Source organism: Nanorana parkeri, unplaced genomic scaffold, assembly GCF_000935625.1.
Source record: "Nanorana parkeri isolate BGI_ZX_2015 unplaced genomic scaffold, ASM93562v1 scaffold418, whole genome shotgun sequence".
In the NCBI taxonomy this organism is placed as follows: domain Eukaryota; kingdom Metazoa; phylum Chordata; class Amphibia; order Anura; family Dicroglossidae; genus Nanorana; species Nanorana parkeri.
The window spans coordinates 581,381-600,027 of NW_017306686.1; the positions used below are offsets into that span (position 1 = coordinate 581,381).

The window sequence follows — 18,647 nt, forward strand, 5'->3', positions numbered from 1 at the left end:
CTTCTCCCCTTCCCCCCCCTCCCCCCCCCCCCCCCACTCTCGCCTCCCCCTTCTTTTCTCCCTCTCTCTTTAACTTCATCCCTCTGAATCTGGCTTTTCTTTCCTTCCTCTTCCTCCTTTCACTTTCCTCTGCTCACTCGCTGTTTCTCTCTGAATCTCTGCTTCAAAGCACTTTCTTTGTGCAGCCTTGGCCCTTATTATGTCATCTTGGACCGCCATGTGAGCTCTACTCGAACCTGGATCCCCCTTTGTTGGATAATAATGATATTCTTGCTGTTATCGGATCCTTACCATTCTTAGCTCCTTCCTATGGACATTTTATGTTGCTTCAATTCCTATGCCTTTTTACGTTGTGACTCTGCTGTGAGCTGTAACCGTGCAGCTTTGTGCTCTACGTGCTTTTTTCTTTGCCCGATTCTGTTTTCTGTGCTTTGTTATAACTTTCCTCTTATCCAAATAAACCTTTGCTCCCCTGCCCCCACTTACACACACATACATATTGGGTGCGCCCATGTATAAAGTGACGATTGTGCAGCACATACTACATTTCCGGGCGCACCTCATGTCAGCATAGCTATATGCCATTGGTATGCTGACATGAGGCGAGACAGGATAGGAAAATTACGGTAAGTATTGGATAACATTTTCCATATTCCTGGCTCACCTCATGTCAGCATACCAATGGGATATAGCTATGCTGACATGAAGGAGAGCCAGGAAAAGAAAATTACGGTAAGTATTGGATAACATTATTCCATATGCCTGGCTCACCTCATGTCAGCATACCAATGGGATATAGCTATGCTGACATGGAGGAGAGCCAGGAAAGGAAAATGACAGTAAGTATTGGATAACAATTTTCTGTAATTGCAGTGCATGCCATAGTGAAATAAATAATTATAGGGTCATTATTCATGGTTAATGCTAAACTGATGACCTGTAAAGGCTTTAAACTGTTATTTAGAGGCAATTTTCGGCAACAAAGTTTGATACTATTCCACAGGCACGCACAATTTTAAAACTTGACATGTTTGGTATCTATATACTGGATGCCACCTCATATTTTATATTTTACCCCCAAAAATTGGGTATTATAACTTGTTTATGTGCACTAAAATGCATTTGAATGTTGATTACTGAAGATTTGGGTTTGATAAACAGTTATGCAATTATTGTGTGATGTAAAAGGTAGCAGCTACCGCTATTTTATTCTCCTGGGTCTTTGCTTTCAGAAAATATATACTTCTATTGGGTTTTAATGAATCTTCGGGCCTAAAAGGTGCATTTTGCATGCATGCATGCATGCAAAAACAGTTCAGGCAGTGAAAGAGTTAAATACATTCAGGGTGGGAATAAGGTTGAGGATGGCAGGATTTTTAATATGAAGCTGAGATCAAGAACAAGGGGACATGACCTCAAACTAGCAAAAGAAAAAGTTTACAACTAACCTTAGAAAGCATTTTACTAAAACATTACTTGATGGTTGGAACAGACTTCCAGCAGAGATGGTTGGAACAGACGTCCAGCAGAGATGGTTGGAACAGACTTCCAGCCGGGATGGTTGGAACACACCTCCAGCAGAGATGGTTGGAACAGACTTCCAACAGAGATGGTTGAAACAGACTTCCAGCCGAGATGGTTGGAACACACCTCCAGCAGAGATGGTTGGAACAGACCTCCAGCAGAGATGGTTGGAACAGACTTCCAGCAGAGATGGTTGGAACAGACTTCCAGCAGAGATGGCTGGAACAGACCTCCAGCAGAGATGGTTGGAAAAGACTTCCAGCAGAGATGGTTGGAACAGACTTCCAGCAGAGGTAGTGAGTCAGTCAACAGCAAGTGAATTTCTACATGCTTGGTACTACAAACACAGATCTATACGGAAAGGTTAACCACCTGCTGTCCCTCCAATTGTAATTAAACAGCCGGACGCACACTCTTGACGGCGGTTGGGCGTTTTTAAACGTCCTTTCCTGCCACCCCCCTCATGGGACTGAAACTGTACACATTGTTTATAGCCAATGAAGACTGTTACATAAAAGCAATCTCTTGCATGGTGCCCAGGAGTGAGCACCCCTCCACCGCCACTGCTTGCTATATCCGATCTCTTCCATGCGGGCCCAGGACCAGCATGGTAGGTCTCCGTGGCTGGATCGGAAAGAGGTCAGCACACTTTTACCAGCTGATCTCCCCTCCGATCACTGGACCAGAAAGTTATCTGTATTACATCACTTCCAGTTTCAGTGTGTCATTTCTCTGGCTACTGTAGCTGGAGAAGAAGCTGGTGAAGCAGATTTCAGCTTCTTTGGGGTCCCTAGGTGACTTTAGTGGTCTGAGAGACCCCTGATGTTTCCATAAAGAGGACCTGTCACTGTATCTGTGCTATCACGTGATAGCAATAAAGTTAAGTGCAAAAGAAAAATGTACAAAAAATATATATATATAACCCCCCCCCAAAATGTTTAGGTCCCACACCCCCCGATACAAATGTAAACACGTGTCAGGTGCGCCTACATGCAGAAACATTGATTGCGCCACATATGTTACATATCACCGTGAACGCCGGAGTGTGAGCAATAATTTTAGGGCCATCAATCATTGTTAACACTAAATTGATTAGCGTTAAAAGTTTTAAATCGTCGCATATGGGCATCTTTGGGTATGGTAGTTTTTTGCGCTGTCTCGGGCGCACGCCATTTTAAGGTGTGACATGTTTGGCATCTATTTATCTGATGTGATCCCATCTTTTATATTTTACAAAACAAATGTTTCATAACATAACTTAGGCAAAAGTTTTTTTTTTCTAAAATTTTTCTTTATATAGTAAAAAATAATACCCCTCGTGGTGATTAAATAAACAAAAGAAAGCTCTATGTGTCCCACCAAAATGATATAAAATTAATTTCAGTACAGTGTTGCATGATGGAATTAACACTGAAAAATGGCCTGGGCAGGAAGGGGGTTTAACACCCCGGTCTTCGACCCCGTTCACGCCGGGGCAGTTCGGCCGCACGGATCCGCTGACACGAACGATCCCATACATTGCTATGGGGACCGTTCATGCGACCACGCGGGTCCACGCAATCTGAACTGCCCCCCGCCTGTACTGCTCCCTGCACTATTTTTGCCGCACTGATCAGTGCAGTTTCCATACAAAAGCCAAAAATTTCAAAAGGGACAACCTCGAATAGACCACTTAGTCTTTTTTTTGCTGTTCACTCTTACTCTCACTGTTAAAAAGAAACTAATATACACATAAAATATGAGCTATAAGTCCACATTGTTTATTTAGCAACAACATATTGCTTACAATGATGTATGTGGCAAAATTCCTCATAAAAAATGATGTAGGGAATACAAAAGCCACAATAGACTTTTTGTACCAGCTCTTTGGCTTGCTTGACGCCCAGCTATCAAGACAGATAAGTAACGGGTTACACAGATTTTCCGCTGCCTCAGTCATCTAATAAAGCTTTAGCTTGTTTAAATAAAAAAAAACTTTCTAGAAAGAGCTGGTGAATTCTGCAAGCAGCAGAGAGAGAGAGACGTACATGGGAGGCTGGGAGCTGATCTCTATATATGAACAGGAGGGGATGGACTGGTGAACACTTAGAGGGGGGAACAGACTTTCTATATCCAGTGCAAGGGACTAGCTCTGTGCATTCCAGTCCTGCTGACAGAGGTGATATGGGGAAAGATTATTATTCGATTCTGGGCATCGAGAAGGGGGCTTCAGAGGAAGACATCAAAAAGGCTTATAGAAAGCAAGCTTTAAAGTGGCATCCGGACAAAAACAAGTCAGCCCACGCAGAGGAGAAGTTCAAAGAGATCGCCGAAGCCTACGAGGTGCTAAGTGACCCCAAGAAGCGAGAGATCTATGACCAGTATGGAGAGGAAGGTATGCATTGTATCAGCATCTTCTAACATTCAAGCTTGTGAATGTACAGAATGTACAGAATACAGACCAGCATGGCATGGAAGGGGTTAATGTGTGTATAATGCCCTTTCAATGCTTCGTAAGTGGTTCAAAAAAGTATGAAGCTAGCATGTTGGCCAAAGATTCTGTTGTTACAATTGCTTAGAGGCTTAAACGTTTAAGCGATCTCGAGCACTTGCCATCTGGGAAGTTCTCGGGAAAAGTCCTGGCATCAATCAACAACCACTACTGTTGCTACATAGGAAAGGGAACAGTCCCTTTGCCATGTGTGAGCTATGCCCACATATTGACATGGGTGTAGAAAAAAATGTTTTGGTGGATTCCAGCAGTGGGCGCTCTAGAGGACAGTGGGCACCTGCCCGTGGTACTCATAGTTACATAGTTTGTTACATAGTAGATAGGATTGGGAAAAAGACACAGGACCATCCAGTCCAACCTATATCAGATATGGCCAGGACAAAATCTATAAAATTGATTGGTCATATCTTAGGATGTTTTAAAGATACTTTGTGACCATTGTATCTCAGATTTTAGCTTTCACATATCTGATCCAATACCCCAAATTGGCAAGCGATGATGAATTTGCACTTTAAACCGCCTTTCTTCTAAAGAAAATAACTCTTGCGAAGGCAGAGACACCCACGCATGAAGCTTTTCAGCTTCCCGGGATGTGAAGACTGCACGTCAGTAGAAATTGTGTGAGACTGGTTGGCACACTTCACAAATGTCAGATGCCGCTTTAGAATTTATCAAAGCAGCTGCTGCGATCAGTCAAAGGGTGATCAGCAATGCAGCAGAGTGATACTTTGAAGCCAGTTTTGGGATACAAGGTAACATCTGGATAGGGTGCGAAAGGTGATGTGGGTAAGGAAGAAAGCAATGTACTCCATGGTAACATACAGGAGGGGGATGTCACTAATCATGTACCATATGTGAAGGAGGATAACATGTCATAGGTAGATCATGCAGGTGAAGAGGATGCTTTTGAAGCAGGGAAGCGATGAGTTATGTCATTTTTGCAGTATATATGTATGTGATAATTAGGGATGCACCGATAGCGGTTTTTCGGTATCGAGTACCGATATTTTTTTTCAGTACTCGCCGATACCGAGTACCAAGTACCAGTACATTGTGCTCCTATTATTAGGAAGTCGGGTGGCCGATCATGACCTGTTCTGTTGCCCGGCTTACTGACTGCCTGTGAAGCTGGTGTTCTAGCGAAAGAACACCAGCTTCAGAGGCTGCTTGGCTTCCTGACCAGTCAGGAAGCCGGGCGGCGAGTCATGAGGTGCCATTTGGCTTCCTGAATAGTCAGGAAGCCAGGCTGCCTAGCAACAAGTGAAGCCAGCTTCCTAGCCAATGAGGAAGCAGGGCAGCACGTCATGACCTGCCTCCTGGCTTCCTGATTGGCTAGGAAGCCAGCTTCACTTGTTTCTAGGCAGCAGGGCTTCCTGACCAATCAGGAAGCCGGGACATGAGTCACAATGTGCCGCCGGCTTCCTGATTGGCTAGGAAGCCAGGCTGGCTACCAACAAGTGAAGCTGGCTTCCTAGCCAATCAGAAAGTCGGATGGCACGTCATGACCTGCCTCCTGGCTTCCTGATTGGCTAAGAAGCTGGCTTCACTTGTTCCTAGGCAGCCTGGCTTCCTGACCAATCAGGAAGCCCAGAGACCGGTCATGACGTGCCGCCTGGCTTCCTGATTGGTTAGGAAGCCAGGCTCCTTAGCAACATATGAAGCTGGCTTCCTTGCCAATCAGGAAGCCAGGAGGCGGGTCATAACCCACTGCCGGCTTCCTGATTGTAAAGTACTCGCCCAAAATACCCGGTATCGGCACCGATACTGATACTAGTATCAGTATCGGTTCATCCCTAGTGATAATACATAGAGAGCAATTTGCTTCTAGAGTTAATAGTAACAGCTTTAAAGACTCTGGTCTCACATTTCCAGTATATCACTATCTTGGAATTCAGTTAAAGACCACTTGTACTTTAAAGCTGAATTTTTTGGCCATTTGCCATTTACTGCAGCACATTGGCTTAGTGGTTAGCAGCACTGGGGGTCCTTGGTTCCATTCCCGGTCAGGACACTATCTGCAAGGAGTTTGCATGTTCTCCCTGCTCTTGTGTGAGTTTTCTTAGTGTCCTCTGGTTTCCGCGCAAGCTCTAAAAACATGTTGGAAGGTTAATTGGCTCCAGTCTAAATTGTGTGTGCAATAGGGACCTTTGGTTGTAAGCCCCTTGAGGGTAGGGACTGATGTAAATGTATAGTATGTAAAGCACTGTGTAAGTAGTCTGTGCTTTATAAATACCTGTAATAAAGAAATAATATCTTACCACAATGGACGGGTGTCCCATCTGGGGCTGGCTGCTGCATTAGTTCAAATGATCATGTTTATGGACCTCGACCCCTCTGTAAGTGTTGAACTTCCAGCATAACAAGTTACAGTCCCAACATTAGTACAGTTAAGACGGTGGTTCACTTGTTTGGCACTTTGGTCATTCACAAATCTTCTTATATTTTTCACACAGAATAAAGGCATTCTGTGAATGGACAAGGGAGATCACATGGGGAGAGTAAACCATGTGATCTCCCTTGTCCATTCACAGAACACCTTGTATGGTGTGTAAAAAAGACATTTTGCAAATGGCCAGAGTGCTGAGTGAACAACCCACTATCTGCAGTGTGCTACATCCGGGACCGTAACTTTGTGTGCTGGAAGTTCAGTGCTTAGGAAGGGGTTTTAACGTAACAGCGAGACTCAGATGGGACTCCTGTCCTTAGTAGTAAGGTATTAGTAAATTGCAAATAACCAAAAAGCATTTTTTTTCCTGGAGTTCCGCTTCAAAGGTTATGTAATAGAATAAAAAGCCCTCTGTTATATAAAAAAAACAATGCAATGTGTCAAACACTATAAACTGATGCTATTTATCCTAACTGACACTTTTATTCAGTGGTCACATGACCGCATGGGCATTCTTCCAAAGCTTCTTTCTGAGTTCAGGGGGCATGAGCACATTCACTAGGCACAGCTGCTGTTGGGACAGTGAGGCTTCTGCTGATACTTTCCTCTTACCTCTGTGTCACCACAGGACTCAGCAGTAATGTAAGGGTGGCAGCTGGGAACCACGATGTTTGCTGAGGGGGGGGGGGGGGACAAAGACATCAAACATTTCCCAAAGTTGGAATGCTAAAGACATTGAAGACACACTGCTGGAGGGGAGGTAGGACTAATGGGCCTCCGGAGAAGTGAAAGCACATTACCAATCTTTAAATGTGTTGGCTGCATTCACTTTCTTGCTAGTCGGCCCCGCTAGCTGTCAAAATACCTGAACAATCTGATTGGATGCAGGCATTGTTCAGGTATTTTGGGAACCAGCGGGGCCGACTAGCAAGATACAGAAGCTTGGCCCAGTGGGAGATTCCGCCATCCACACAGTTTAGCGTAGATGGAGGAATCTGTTGCACTTTTTCCATTTGACCATAGAAAATCTGCAGATAATCTATAGGTGTATGGCCAACTTAAGAGTGGCTCCACTCTATGGATGAGCAACAGAGTCACCTTTGGACAGCAGCATTATCACCAGGGAGATTCCGCCATCCACACAGTTTAGCGTAGATGGAGGAATCTGTTGCACTTTTTCCATTTGACCATAGAAAATCTGCAGATAATCTATAGGTGTATGGCCAACTTAAGAGTGGCTCCACTCTATGGATGAGCAACAGAGTCACCTTTGGACAGCAGCATTATCACCCAGTGGGGAAGGTAGTATTAGATGCACTAGCAGATTTAGAAGGACTTGACTAAATAATAAAAGCCGAACTCTAGCTAACACTTTTTAAGCAGTTACAACAATGCTTTTTTTTGGGCTAAATTTATTTTATGTAAATGAATGGCTAACCATTGTAAGCAGCCCTTTCAGGGTAAATGGTTTGCTCAACCCTCTATCTGCCATTTTGGATGGGCAACTTGGTCTTTTAAAGGAAGTTGAAAAAACACACTTACTGGTTGGATAACCAATTGAAAAAAAGTAAAATAACCCTAAAAAAACTGATGCAAGCAACCCATCTAAGAATTGGTTAAGCTGCAATACAGTATATCACATTTTTGCTTTTGGGTTTAGATACGCTTGCATTAGAAGAGCTTATCTCTTGCAGGGCACTGTTATATGGATTGTTTCCTCTAACATAGCATGTTCCAGTGACAATTTCCATAATGTGGTAGTTTGATACAACAAAAGGAACAATAAATGAGCACGAAGCAGAAAAGACAATGGGTAACCCTAATGTTTAACTATAACGAATTCTTCCAGCTTACTAGAACATGACTTTTGTAAGAGTATAACATTTTGGGGGGAAAAATTGAATTTTTGGAATAATAAATGTAAATGACTATGCTAGTTGAAAGCAGAACGTGAAGGCCTGTTAATGAATTGATAACTTTAAGTAGACCGATCATGATGATTTAAGCATGTAGATCTGTACAGCAAGGGAAAGAGGGGAGGTAACTATTGCATCAGTGCAAACGTACGTCCCTTTCACAACGGTAGTCCATTCAGATCGACCTGTCAGCTTTTCTGCCAGGTCTGATCGCAAGCTCAATGTATCTCTATGGGCAGCCTGATCTAAACGGACCGTATTTTTCCGTCTATAAGACGCCCCCATGTATAGGACGCGCCCCACTTTTCTTACCCAAAATACAGAAATCAATATTTCCCATGCTCTTTTGCATAACTGATTACATCCAGTTTAAATTTTGCAGAGTAAGACAGCCACTTACTGGTACCTGTATTTTTTTTTTTTCTGACATTTTTATGGGCTCCCTGTTGCATCCGGGCACTGGCTACACGCTCTCCGCAGCATCAGCTGACATCAGGTACATAAGGATCATGATTGGAGGAAACCTGTTAGCTTGTCTCTGCAATCGGAAGTTTGCAGGGGGTATCGGCAGTTTCGCAACCGCGGTTCTCCTCTCGGCCCCCCGTGTATAAGACGCCCCTCCATTTTTAGGTAAATATTTTAAAGAAAAAGTATAGTCTTATACACGGAAAAATACAGTAAGCTCGTTGTAGGTTATTTGTTATAGTGCAAATCCAGCACCTTCATTAATACCTGTGTACTGGCTTAGCACATGATGCTTTATGGTGGCATCAGAGGCCTATTAGACCCCTGAATAGGGTTGACACCTTTTTTTCAAGAGACGCACGGACATTTTTTTTGGGAGAATGAATCGTGGCTTATTCATATGTAAATAGCACCACCCATTCGTATGCAAATATCACAGTTGAGACTATTTTCAGTGGGTGGCCAGTAGCCCCTATCTTAATTTTCATTACCCCTGTCTGCCTGACATCATGTGTCCGGGTCTCTGCTGCCATGAAACCCAGACACAGCATTCAAAACTCGGACTGTCCGGGTGAATCCTGGACAAGTGGCAACCCTACCCCTGATTCTTTGTGCATGGAAAGTAGGCCAGTTTGAATGTAAGCCTATTTAACCCACCAGCGTGTTTTTGGATTGAAGGAGGATACAGTAGTAGCTAGAGGAAACTCCCACAAACACTGGCAGAACATGCACACTCCATGCAGCTGGAGTCTTTAGTGGGAATCTAAGGGGCCTTGCACACCCTGTTACGAAACACACAGAGAAAAATATAGGAGTGATGTCACCACTTCTATATAATGCATGCATGAACTTCCTTCCTTTGGCTCTCAGCCCAGGAGACTAAGAATGCAGATGATGAGGTCACGAAATTCCAAGACTGATTGTTAAATGTAATTGCAAGCAGTAGTGTTGTGCCAAAGGGAATGCATCTGAGAAATCTCCAAATTAAGCTTGAAGGAAGCACAGTCACAGTCCCAGGAATGGAGATTTCTGCCAGGAGGCTGTGCTTGAATAGCATTCAGTTCAGATCTGATTTTCTTTTTTTTTAAGTGGACCAATCATTGAAATTCATGAATCAACAAGGGAAATGTCAGCATTACTAAATGACATTATTATTCCGATTACAAAACTCACATGTTCCTTGTCCATAAATAAGAAGCTGCTCTTCCTGAGCTCCGAGCCAAGGCAGACTAAAACCTTTGATCTGTAATGTTGACCGCTGCATCCTTTTAATATTTTAAAAGTCTGACATTATCCTGGCTTGTCATAAAATCCTCCTCTGGGCAGCACTCTTGTCCTGGTTTTCATTTCCTTACCTATGAGATATCTTAAGATGACTTTAAAACTCTGAGGTCCTTCGGGTTCATTTTAATCTTGATCCCCCAGTTGCATATGCTTGCGATCATCCCCCTCCACTTACCACTGGAAGAAAAGAAAAGAAGGCCCGTGTAAACTCCAAGTCAGGACTCACTCTCCATGCCCATGCCATGTGACAGCGCTGGGTGCTTGGGTGCCATAGCTCCCAACTGCCCCTGATTAGAGGGACTAGGGACTGCCTCTTTTTGGGGATCAACTCCCTCTGTCCCTCTTTCCTTTTCAGTTGTTCTCCTTTATGGTACAGATCTCCCTAAATAAATGTATTTTATAGCTACCAAAGTGTTATATTGCACTACACCTTTCATTCAACCTCTAAAATATTGTGTTCCAATGACCACTGGAAGAGCTGCTGGATTGTATGGTCCCACCTAGCCTTCGTACTGGTGATTTGGCCTGTAGCTGCACCCAGACTCGCTCACCCACCAATGGCAACAGGCAGACAGACTTCCACTCCATCAATCTCTTTATTGCTATTTTATTGGCTCAGTTTTCATTTTGACAAGCCAGAATAAAGGAAGAGTAATGGTGAAAAAAGTACACATGGGTTAACCAATCATTTATTTGCTAATTAATTATATGTGGTCTGCATATCTGTAGCCATGGCAGGGGTGTGTCCCTTTGCCTACATATTCAAAGATGTCCTTCTTTCTCATCTCAGAAAGTTAGGAGGTATATGGGGCAGCTAATAAACAAGAACCAGCACTGTTACATGGGAGGAAGAGCAGTAGGGTACACGCTCTTCCAAAGTATTGGGTATTTTTCTTCACTCCTTTATGCTGAATGGAACAGCCAGGACTGGGGGTGAAGAGGGGGGGGGGGGTTGGGTTTTGCCGCAGCGTCCCAGGTTTCTAAGAGCTCTTAGCAACCTGTGATGCTTGGTCCGGCTGCCTGCCCATCTCACTGGTGTTAGGAGCTGAGCAAGACGCCAGCCAGAGCTCCTGGCAACCAGTGACATCAGTGAGCTGGGTGGGACACTATACAGAGCCGCTGACAGCACCCCTACCCTCCAGGATGACCATAAGCTGAGAGAACCCCCCCTCCCTGAATGACTGAATGACATAGTAGTTGATAGTCCCCCCCACCCCCAGAACACGACCATTAGCTGATAGCACAGCATACCTGCACATTGTGGCACACTTACTTTATATGTGTCTTTCTCCAGGGCTGTGTGATGCATCTTTGCTCCTCTGCTTGGTCCCCTGCTGCCACCAGATGCCATAAATGAGCTGAGAGTGTATACTGCCTGGCACATGCATTGCACAATGTGGACAAAAAATGCATTACATTTTCCCACTGCGAGGCAGTGCACGGTATGGCAGTGTCACGCTTTGCACTGTGCTGCAACACATGGCTGCTGGTAGGTGCATTGGGGTGCCATTCCAAGGAATGCCAAAGCAACGCACCTAGAACACAGTACCACACGCTAAGTGCGCTGTGCTGTAGCGTGCGCTAAATGCCACGCTATGATGTGAACAAGCGCATAAGGCTGCTTTCTTTGTCCTGTCTTTACTGTATTGGGCAATACAGGCCAACGCTGCTTTTGTGAACGAGCTGTAAGATCTGTCTTTAGCCTTAGGAGCTTTATAAATGACCTTAAGGCCTGGTTCACACCGGGGTGTTTTACAGTGCGCTCAACATGTGAAAACGCTCAACATGTGAAAACCAATAATTGCCTATGGGCATGGTTCCCACCTGGGCGTTTTACAGTGCGTTGGAAACGCGCATTTGTCGTGCGTTTCTTTTACCGCAAATCGCGGTAAAAACGCGCGGCACGAAACGTGCAGCAAACATGCATATTCCGTACACCCAGGTGTGAACCCAGCCTTAAAGAATGTACTAATCAAATATTATATAATGGATTATTTTCAGTGTGTTCCTTCTGCTTTGGCCATGTGTTGCTTGTCTCGCTCGCTGAACTTTGGAACGAGCTATACCGTGGCAGCTAGAAGAACCAGGAAATACCTCTTTTATATTTCACTTTGTACAGTTCAGCGATTTATTTAAGTCAGAAAACCTTTACATTTACCTTGATTTATGACAGTGGTGCTCATGGGGAGCTGGAGAAAAAGCTTCACTCACTCATTCAATGCTCATGGAGTGCCACCCACTCAGTGTTTATTCTAGGAAATGCCAGGGCCGTAGCCACTTGTTTCATTTTGTCTTCAGCCTTTCAAACAACGTCAGCCAGAGGTATGACGCTCGCTGCCAAAATGAAAAGATCCCCAGCTTACCCCTACCACTTTGTCCTAGGCACCCTATATAAGTAATTGGATATCTCTACTGTATTCCTGTAATGCATAGCAGTGGGAAGGAACTTGAAAGGGGCAGCTCTGTAAACCAATCATTAATATTAAAGTGATATTATTGTCAGATGCCTCCGCAAATCTCATGAAACCAGTAAAAAGTCACTCGCACTCCAAAGCGATGACAAGTCAATCTCTTTATTGACTATGGTAGTGTAACATCTCAGAGCGACATTTCGGAACCCAGTGGTCCCTTCTTCAGGCAAACTTTACTGGTTTACTGTTTCCACAAACACACAGGCACATTAGGGCAATCTACTCCACTGCTCTCCTCACCTTTCCTGGGCTGCACTGTCCCTTGTGATCTTAACAGGAAGTTTAGGTAAGCTGAGAGAGTTGGAGCTGTTCTGAAACATGATGACTGTAAGTTCTTGGGCAAAAATGTAAAGAAATACTTTACTTTGAGAGTTTAATACTACTTTAATGTTGTATTAAAAACATTCATACTTGTTCTTTCCAGGGCTTAAAGGAGGACCCAATGCACAAAATGGACACGGAGGAAACTTTCACTACACGTTCCATGGAGATCCTCATGCCACATTTGCGGCGTTTTTTGGGGGAGCAAACCCTTTCGAAATGTTTTTCGGGAGACGGATGGGCGGAGGTCGGGATGACGAGGACATGGAACTGGACAGCGATCCGTTTGGCTCATTTTCTAGCTTCGGCATGAATGGGTTTCCGAGAGAAAAGAACCAGGTCGGAAACCAGATCAGGCGTAAGCAGGACCCGCCGATCATTCACGAGCTCAGGGTGTCTCTGGAAGAGATCTATCAGGGGTGCACTAAAAGGATGAGAATCTCCAGAAAAAGACTGAACCCCGATGGAAGAAGTGTGAGGACTGAGGACAAGATCCTGACCATTGAGATTAAAAAGGGGTGGAAAGAAGGCACCAAAATCACATTCCCCAAGGAGGGAGATGAGATGCCAATGACCATTCCTGCCGATGTAGTCTTTGTTATTAAAGACAAATCCCACACTCATTTTAAGAGGGATGGATCGAACATTGTCTGCCCTTTACAGATCAACCTGCGAGAGGTGAGACTTTGCTTTAGTTATATTATAACCTTTTATATTTCAAAGTGTTTTACTGTGAATAGAAGAAAATAACGTTATTATTATCCTTGTTTTACTTAGTGAATCACTAACTCAGCATGTGCATATCAGATATTCCAACACAGCAATCTCCTTGTAGCCTGTGACAACTTAAAGTATAGCTGAAGTCAAAACTTTTTTTTGTTTTGTTTTGGATAGAGTAAGGGAGGGTTATAAACCCTTTTTTTTACCATCTGTGTCCTGTTGGGGAGATTTCCCTCCACTTCCTGTCCAGTAACCATAACGGGAAGTGAGAGGAAATCCCTCCAAAATGAGTGAAATCCCTTGTGGTCAGCAGGGTCACCAGAACTAGCGTCAAACCAAGATTTTGAATAGAATGAGAGGGGAATTAGAACACCAACCAGGTTTTGTGGCTGTCTGTGTCCCCGTTAGAGAGATTCAACGTTTTTATTTGTCCTGGTGACCATTATCACTAAAAGTAAATTAAACATTTTGGATTGTCGTCAGAACAGGAATAGATGGGAAATCTTCCAATGGAGACCCCGAGGCTGGGTGACACCTGGAGCAGTTACCGGGTGTCACCCCGCTGAGACGTCACTGCGCATGTGTGTGACGTCACCACACATGTGCACGATGATGTAATCGCGCAGGCGCGGCGATCTTCTGATACCTGACGGCGGCCATCTTGGTGATGGACACCGGCAGAGAGAGGAGGGGACAGTCACCCGGCGGGATAAGGTATGCCGCCGGGTCCCCTCCTCTCTCCTGATACTGCTGGGCGTTCGGTCCATGACCGAGCACCCGACTTTTCAGAAGGGGGGTGACACCAAAATTACTGTCAGTCATTTTGGTGTCACCCCTCCAATGGTGGCACCCCCCTTGTGACGCCACTGAATGGAGACACTAGTTCTGGTGACTCTGCTGACCACTAGGAACTTTATCCCACTTCCTGTTGTGGCTGTCAGACAGGACTTTAAAGGAAATCTTCCCAATGGGACGCAGATGGCAAAAAAAGGCTGACATGGGTGATCACCACTCCCTACTCTAACTTTTACTTAGTGTTAGTAGCTGCTGCATGTACCAATCCTTGTTAAACAGATTATCTTGCGGTCACTGTAATTTTCTTATCTCTAATTTCCATATCTGATTCCTAAAAGGATTTCCCTCTGAGTTACACACTGATGAAAGAGAATTTTGTGCCCCAAAATGTGTTGGTTCTTTGATGCTTTTTATCTCTATCAATATAACATTTTGGACTCTTCTTCATTTGGTAATTGTTCCATTCTATAATTGTTCTTTGCTTCAGTCGTAAGATACAATATGGCCCACATCCATTGTAGCATTTTCTGTGTACTGTGTCCTCCTCTAATGTAGCATGTTCTCAGGACTCTGTCCACATCTATTGTAGCATGTTCTCAGGACTGTGTCTACATCTATTTTAGTATGTTCTCAGGACTGTGTCTACATCTATTGTAGTATGTTCTCAGGACTGTGCCCACATCTATTGTAGCATGTCTATTGTAGCATTTTTTCAGGACTGCGTCTGATTTTTACTAACCTGTGATGTTTTTCTCTTTCTTAAGCTGGCCATACACCTATAGATTATCTGCAGATTTTCTATGGTCAGATGTAAAAAGAACAACAGATTCCTCCATCTACACTAAACGGTGTGGATGGAGGAATCTCCCACTGGGCCAAGCTTCAGTATCTTGCTAGTCGGCCTAGCTGGCTGTCAAAATACCTGAACAATCTGATTGGATACAGGCATTGTTCAGGTATTTTGAGAGCCAGCGGGGCCGACTAGCAAAATACTGAAGCTTGGCCCAGTGGTAGATTCCTCCATCCACACAGTTTAGAGTAGATGGAGGAATCCGTTGCACTTTTTCCATCTGACCCTAGAAAATCTGCAGATAACCTATAGGTGTATGGCCAGCTTTACTAACAGATGACACTATGCTTTTTCTCACTGGTGGTTGGCAATCCTAAAACCTGCTGCTGTGAGCTAAAATATGGAGAGTTAATTGACACACCCAGAACTGATCTAATTACAGTTAGTGCACTGCTAACAGAGGTGCTGCAGTCATAGCATTACATATAAAGGGTTTTATGGTAATGAACCTAAGGAATGTGATTGTTTATCTTTGCTTTTGTGTCATATGTATTTGTGGTTTGTGTGTGTATGCAGATTATTGCCAGGTCACAAACGGTCAACTGATTTAAGTGCAGTGCATCTATATTATATTCCATCTAGTCTGTGTCCGTGGTTAAGGCAGGCGGCTAGCAGAGAGTGGTCAGGTGGTCCTGGTTGGCAGGGTTAGGCTCTCTGTCTGTTTCTTCTGGGTTGATTCTTCCCTTTATTTGTCTCATGACCATTGTCACCAAGACAGCAAGTAAGGAAAAATCCTAAATTTATAGAGCTGTCATTAAAAACAAGAAATTAGGGTAAATTTCCCACCGGGGAACATTCTGGTGACAGCTGTCTAAGATGAAAATTCACATCACAATGGGAAAAATACCTCTCACTTCCTGTTGCATCTCCAAGGCAAAATGTTTTAGCTATATATGCATTTAAAGGGCACTAGTGCAGAGTAGTAGGTGCTGTCAGGGCTGCTGTTTCCTGGCTGCACCTTATGTACCCAAATTAGGGAATAGAGGGAATTTACATGTACAGGATAGATATTGAAGGCCTCCATATGAAATAGGAACAGGCAACGTCAGAGGGCTTAGGGTTTGGCAGTATTATCTTTCCAGGATGGTAGAACAGAATAGACCAGGGGGCACAATAGCTTGTCAACTGGGTAGAAAGAAATTAAATGTGAAAACAAGCGTGCACATTACTGTTGTTAGACCAGCAAAAGTAATTTGTTACATATAATACATGACAAAGAACTATGGGTTATCTAAAAAGAAAGCAGCTTACTTTGCAGCTCCCTTTGCCTGACTGAAACCTCCAGCTCAGCTGTCTGGTAAGTATTAAGCCACTATATTGATGACTCATTGGAGTTCTCGATATCGAGTACTCCTAAAAAGTAATGATTCAAATGATCTGAAAAGGAGACTGGAGGTCCCCCTTCTGGAAGGATGAAAGAAATTTTTTTTTTTTTATATGGGTGGACTACAACAAGCACTAGGGATGCACTGATACCAAGTACGGGGTCTCGGTACAAGTACAAGTACAGATACTTTTCGAGCTCCAAGACTAGACAAGAGAACAATTCAAAAGTTAGGAGGCAGCTGTCATTTGTAAGGAGCACACGGAGCTCCTGGTATTTGTACATCTCTGTTTTAATGTACGATTTTGTTTTTATAAATATAAATAAAGGGATGCACAGATACCAGTTTCTCGAGTAGTGGTACATGCCGAGTACTTACAAGTACAAGTACTGATAAATTTCTGTTTATTGTCATGTGACAGTTTTTCTTAAACAATACAGACTAATGATTTCAGGACAGTGGTGGAGCGCCAGAGCCTGGTCCCAGCTGCAACCACTACAACCCTGGTAGTTCTCATGAAAATGCCAAGTATCTGCACTGGTATCGATGCATCCCTACTTTCCACTTATAAAGACTATATTACATATTTATTTAAATTAAACGTTTATCAAATGTTACAATGTATTTCACAGATAGTGTAATTTTATAATGTTCTCCATAACTACTATAAAGCTAACGTTCTAATAAATTTCAGGCTCTCTGTGGATGCTCAATCACTGTGCCCACTCTAGACGGACGGAATATCCCCATGACAATCAACGAAGTAATAAAACCCGGGATGAGGAGGAGGATTATTGGCTATGGACTCCCTTTTCCAAAAAACCCCGATCATCGCGGAGATCTACTGGTTGAGTTTGAAGTTGTATTCCCAGACACCATTCCACAGGCATCGAAGGAGATTCTAAAAAGACATCTGCCTGTTTCCTAGAATATCTGCTACAGCTGACAGGAAGGCGGCCTCGGCACTGTATTACCGCATATGAAGACCTACAAATAAACTACAGCTGTGCACCCGGTATTATGTTATCCGAGGGTGTACGTGCACTTTTACAGTATTAGGATGGGCAGCGTGTGCGCCGTGTGACAGTTCCTAAAAGAACTTGTGCTTGTGTCTGTTTTCTACGCCACAGGCTTGCTAGTGACGGGTGATTAATATACCAGCATTTTTTTTGTTACTCTAGAGCTGATTTTGTATTAGAAGACTTGTGAATATATATTCGTTGGTGACACTAAACCCAAAGACTTGTGATGGTGCATGTTGCACTGCACTTTAAAAGCAAATCTAAGCAGTGACTTAAAGTGACACTAAACTCAGGAGTTTAATCTTAAAATTACATTCAAGTACCATAACTACTAACAGAAATGTATCTTATTTGTGTATCACTCGGCTGTAGATCCTCAAATCATCTCTGAATTGGTGCTGACACTGTCCTTCCTTCTGGAGGGGGGCTACTTTTGTTCCCCATGGTCCCTGTGTGTGTTGTAAAGTAGTCACCGATCCAAGCTCGCTTCCGTGATGGGCTACAATCTCATGTTTAGTTTACTAACTTGTATTGAGATTGTAGTCCATCATGAGAGTGAGCTTGGAGCGGTGACTACATTACAGCACACACAGGGACCATGGGGAACAAAAGTAGCCACCCTCCAGAAGGAAGGACAGTGTCAGCACCAATTCAGAGATGATTTGAGGATCTACAGCCCAGTGATACACAAATAAGATACATTTGTATTAGTAGTTATGGTACTTGAATGTAATTTTAAGATTTAACTCCTGAGTTTAGTGTCGCTTTAAATCAGTTAAAGTTGCATTTGAAGCCCAATCCCAACCAGAACTTTTTAAGGGTATGTAAATGCTAACAATGACTGTCTCTTATTTACTACCTTTTGGGCTGATAAACTATAACTAAAGGCAAAAAATAGTTTTTACTAGTTTTGGATAGAATGGAGAGGGATTATAACTACTGTCAGGTTTTTATTCTTGTCTGTGTCCCTGTTATAGAGATTCACTCTCTCTAATTGTCCTGATCACCAATGTCACTGTGAATGAAAGTAAAGGTAAACCCAGATTTTTCACTGAAGAAAGGGAAATATGATAATAT

At 43.5% G+C, this 18,647-nt stretch overlaps 1 protein-coding gene across 2 annotated transcripts; it reads left to right on the forward strand.

Moving 5' to 3' along the window:
* Positions 1 to 3,539: 3,539 nt before the first annotated feature.
* DNAJB4 (DnaJ heat shock protein family (Hsp40) member B4) lies at positions 3,540 to 17,899 on the forward strand. 2 transcript variants are annotated; one of them, XM_018559866.1, is made up of 3 exons: positions 3,540 to 3,907; positions 12,962 to 13,536; positions 17,243 to 17,899. In XM_018559866.1, exons 1-3 carry the CDS (start codon positions 3,580 to 3,582, stop codon positions 17,474 to 17,476), a joined length of 1,137 nt encoding a protein of 378 aa, XP_018415368.1. In that variant the 5' UTR covers positions 3,540 to 3,579; the 3' UTR covers positions 17,477 to 17,899. The 2 variants fall into 2 exon arrangements, with proteins under 2 accessions (XP_018415368.1, XP_018415367.1); XM_018559865.1 differs by having other exon boundaries at positions 3,540 to 3,898.
* The last annotated feature ends 748 nt before the right edge of the window (positions 17,900 to 18,647 follow it).

Coding starts and splice junctions, on each gene's coding strand:
- DNAJB4 (XM_018559866.1), top strand. CDS start 3,580: ATGAACAGGAGGGGATGGACTGGTGAACACTTAGAGGGGGGAACAGAC. Junction 3,908..12,961: donor TGGAGAGGAAGGTATGCATT/GTATCAGCATCT, acceptor TGTTCTTTCCAG/GGCTTAAAGGAGGACCCAAT. Junction 13,537..17,242: donor TACAGATCAACCTGCGAGAG/GTGAGACTTTGC, acceptor AATAAATTTCAG/GCTCTCTGTGGATGCTCAAT.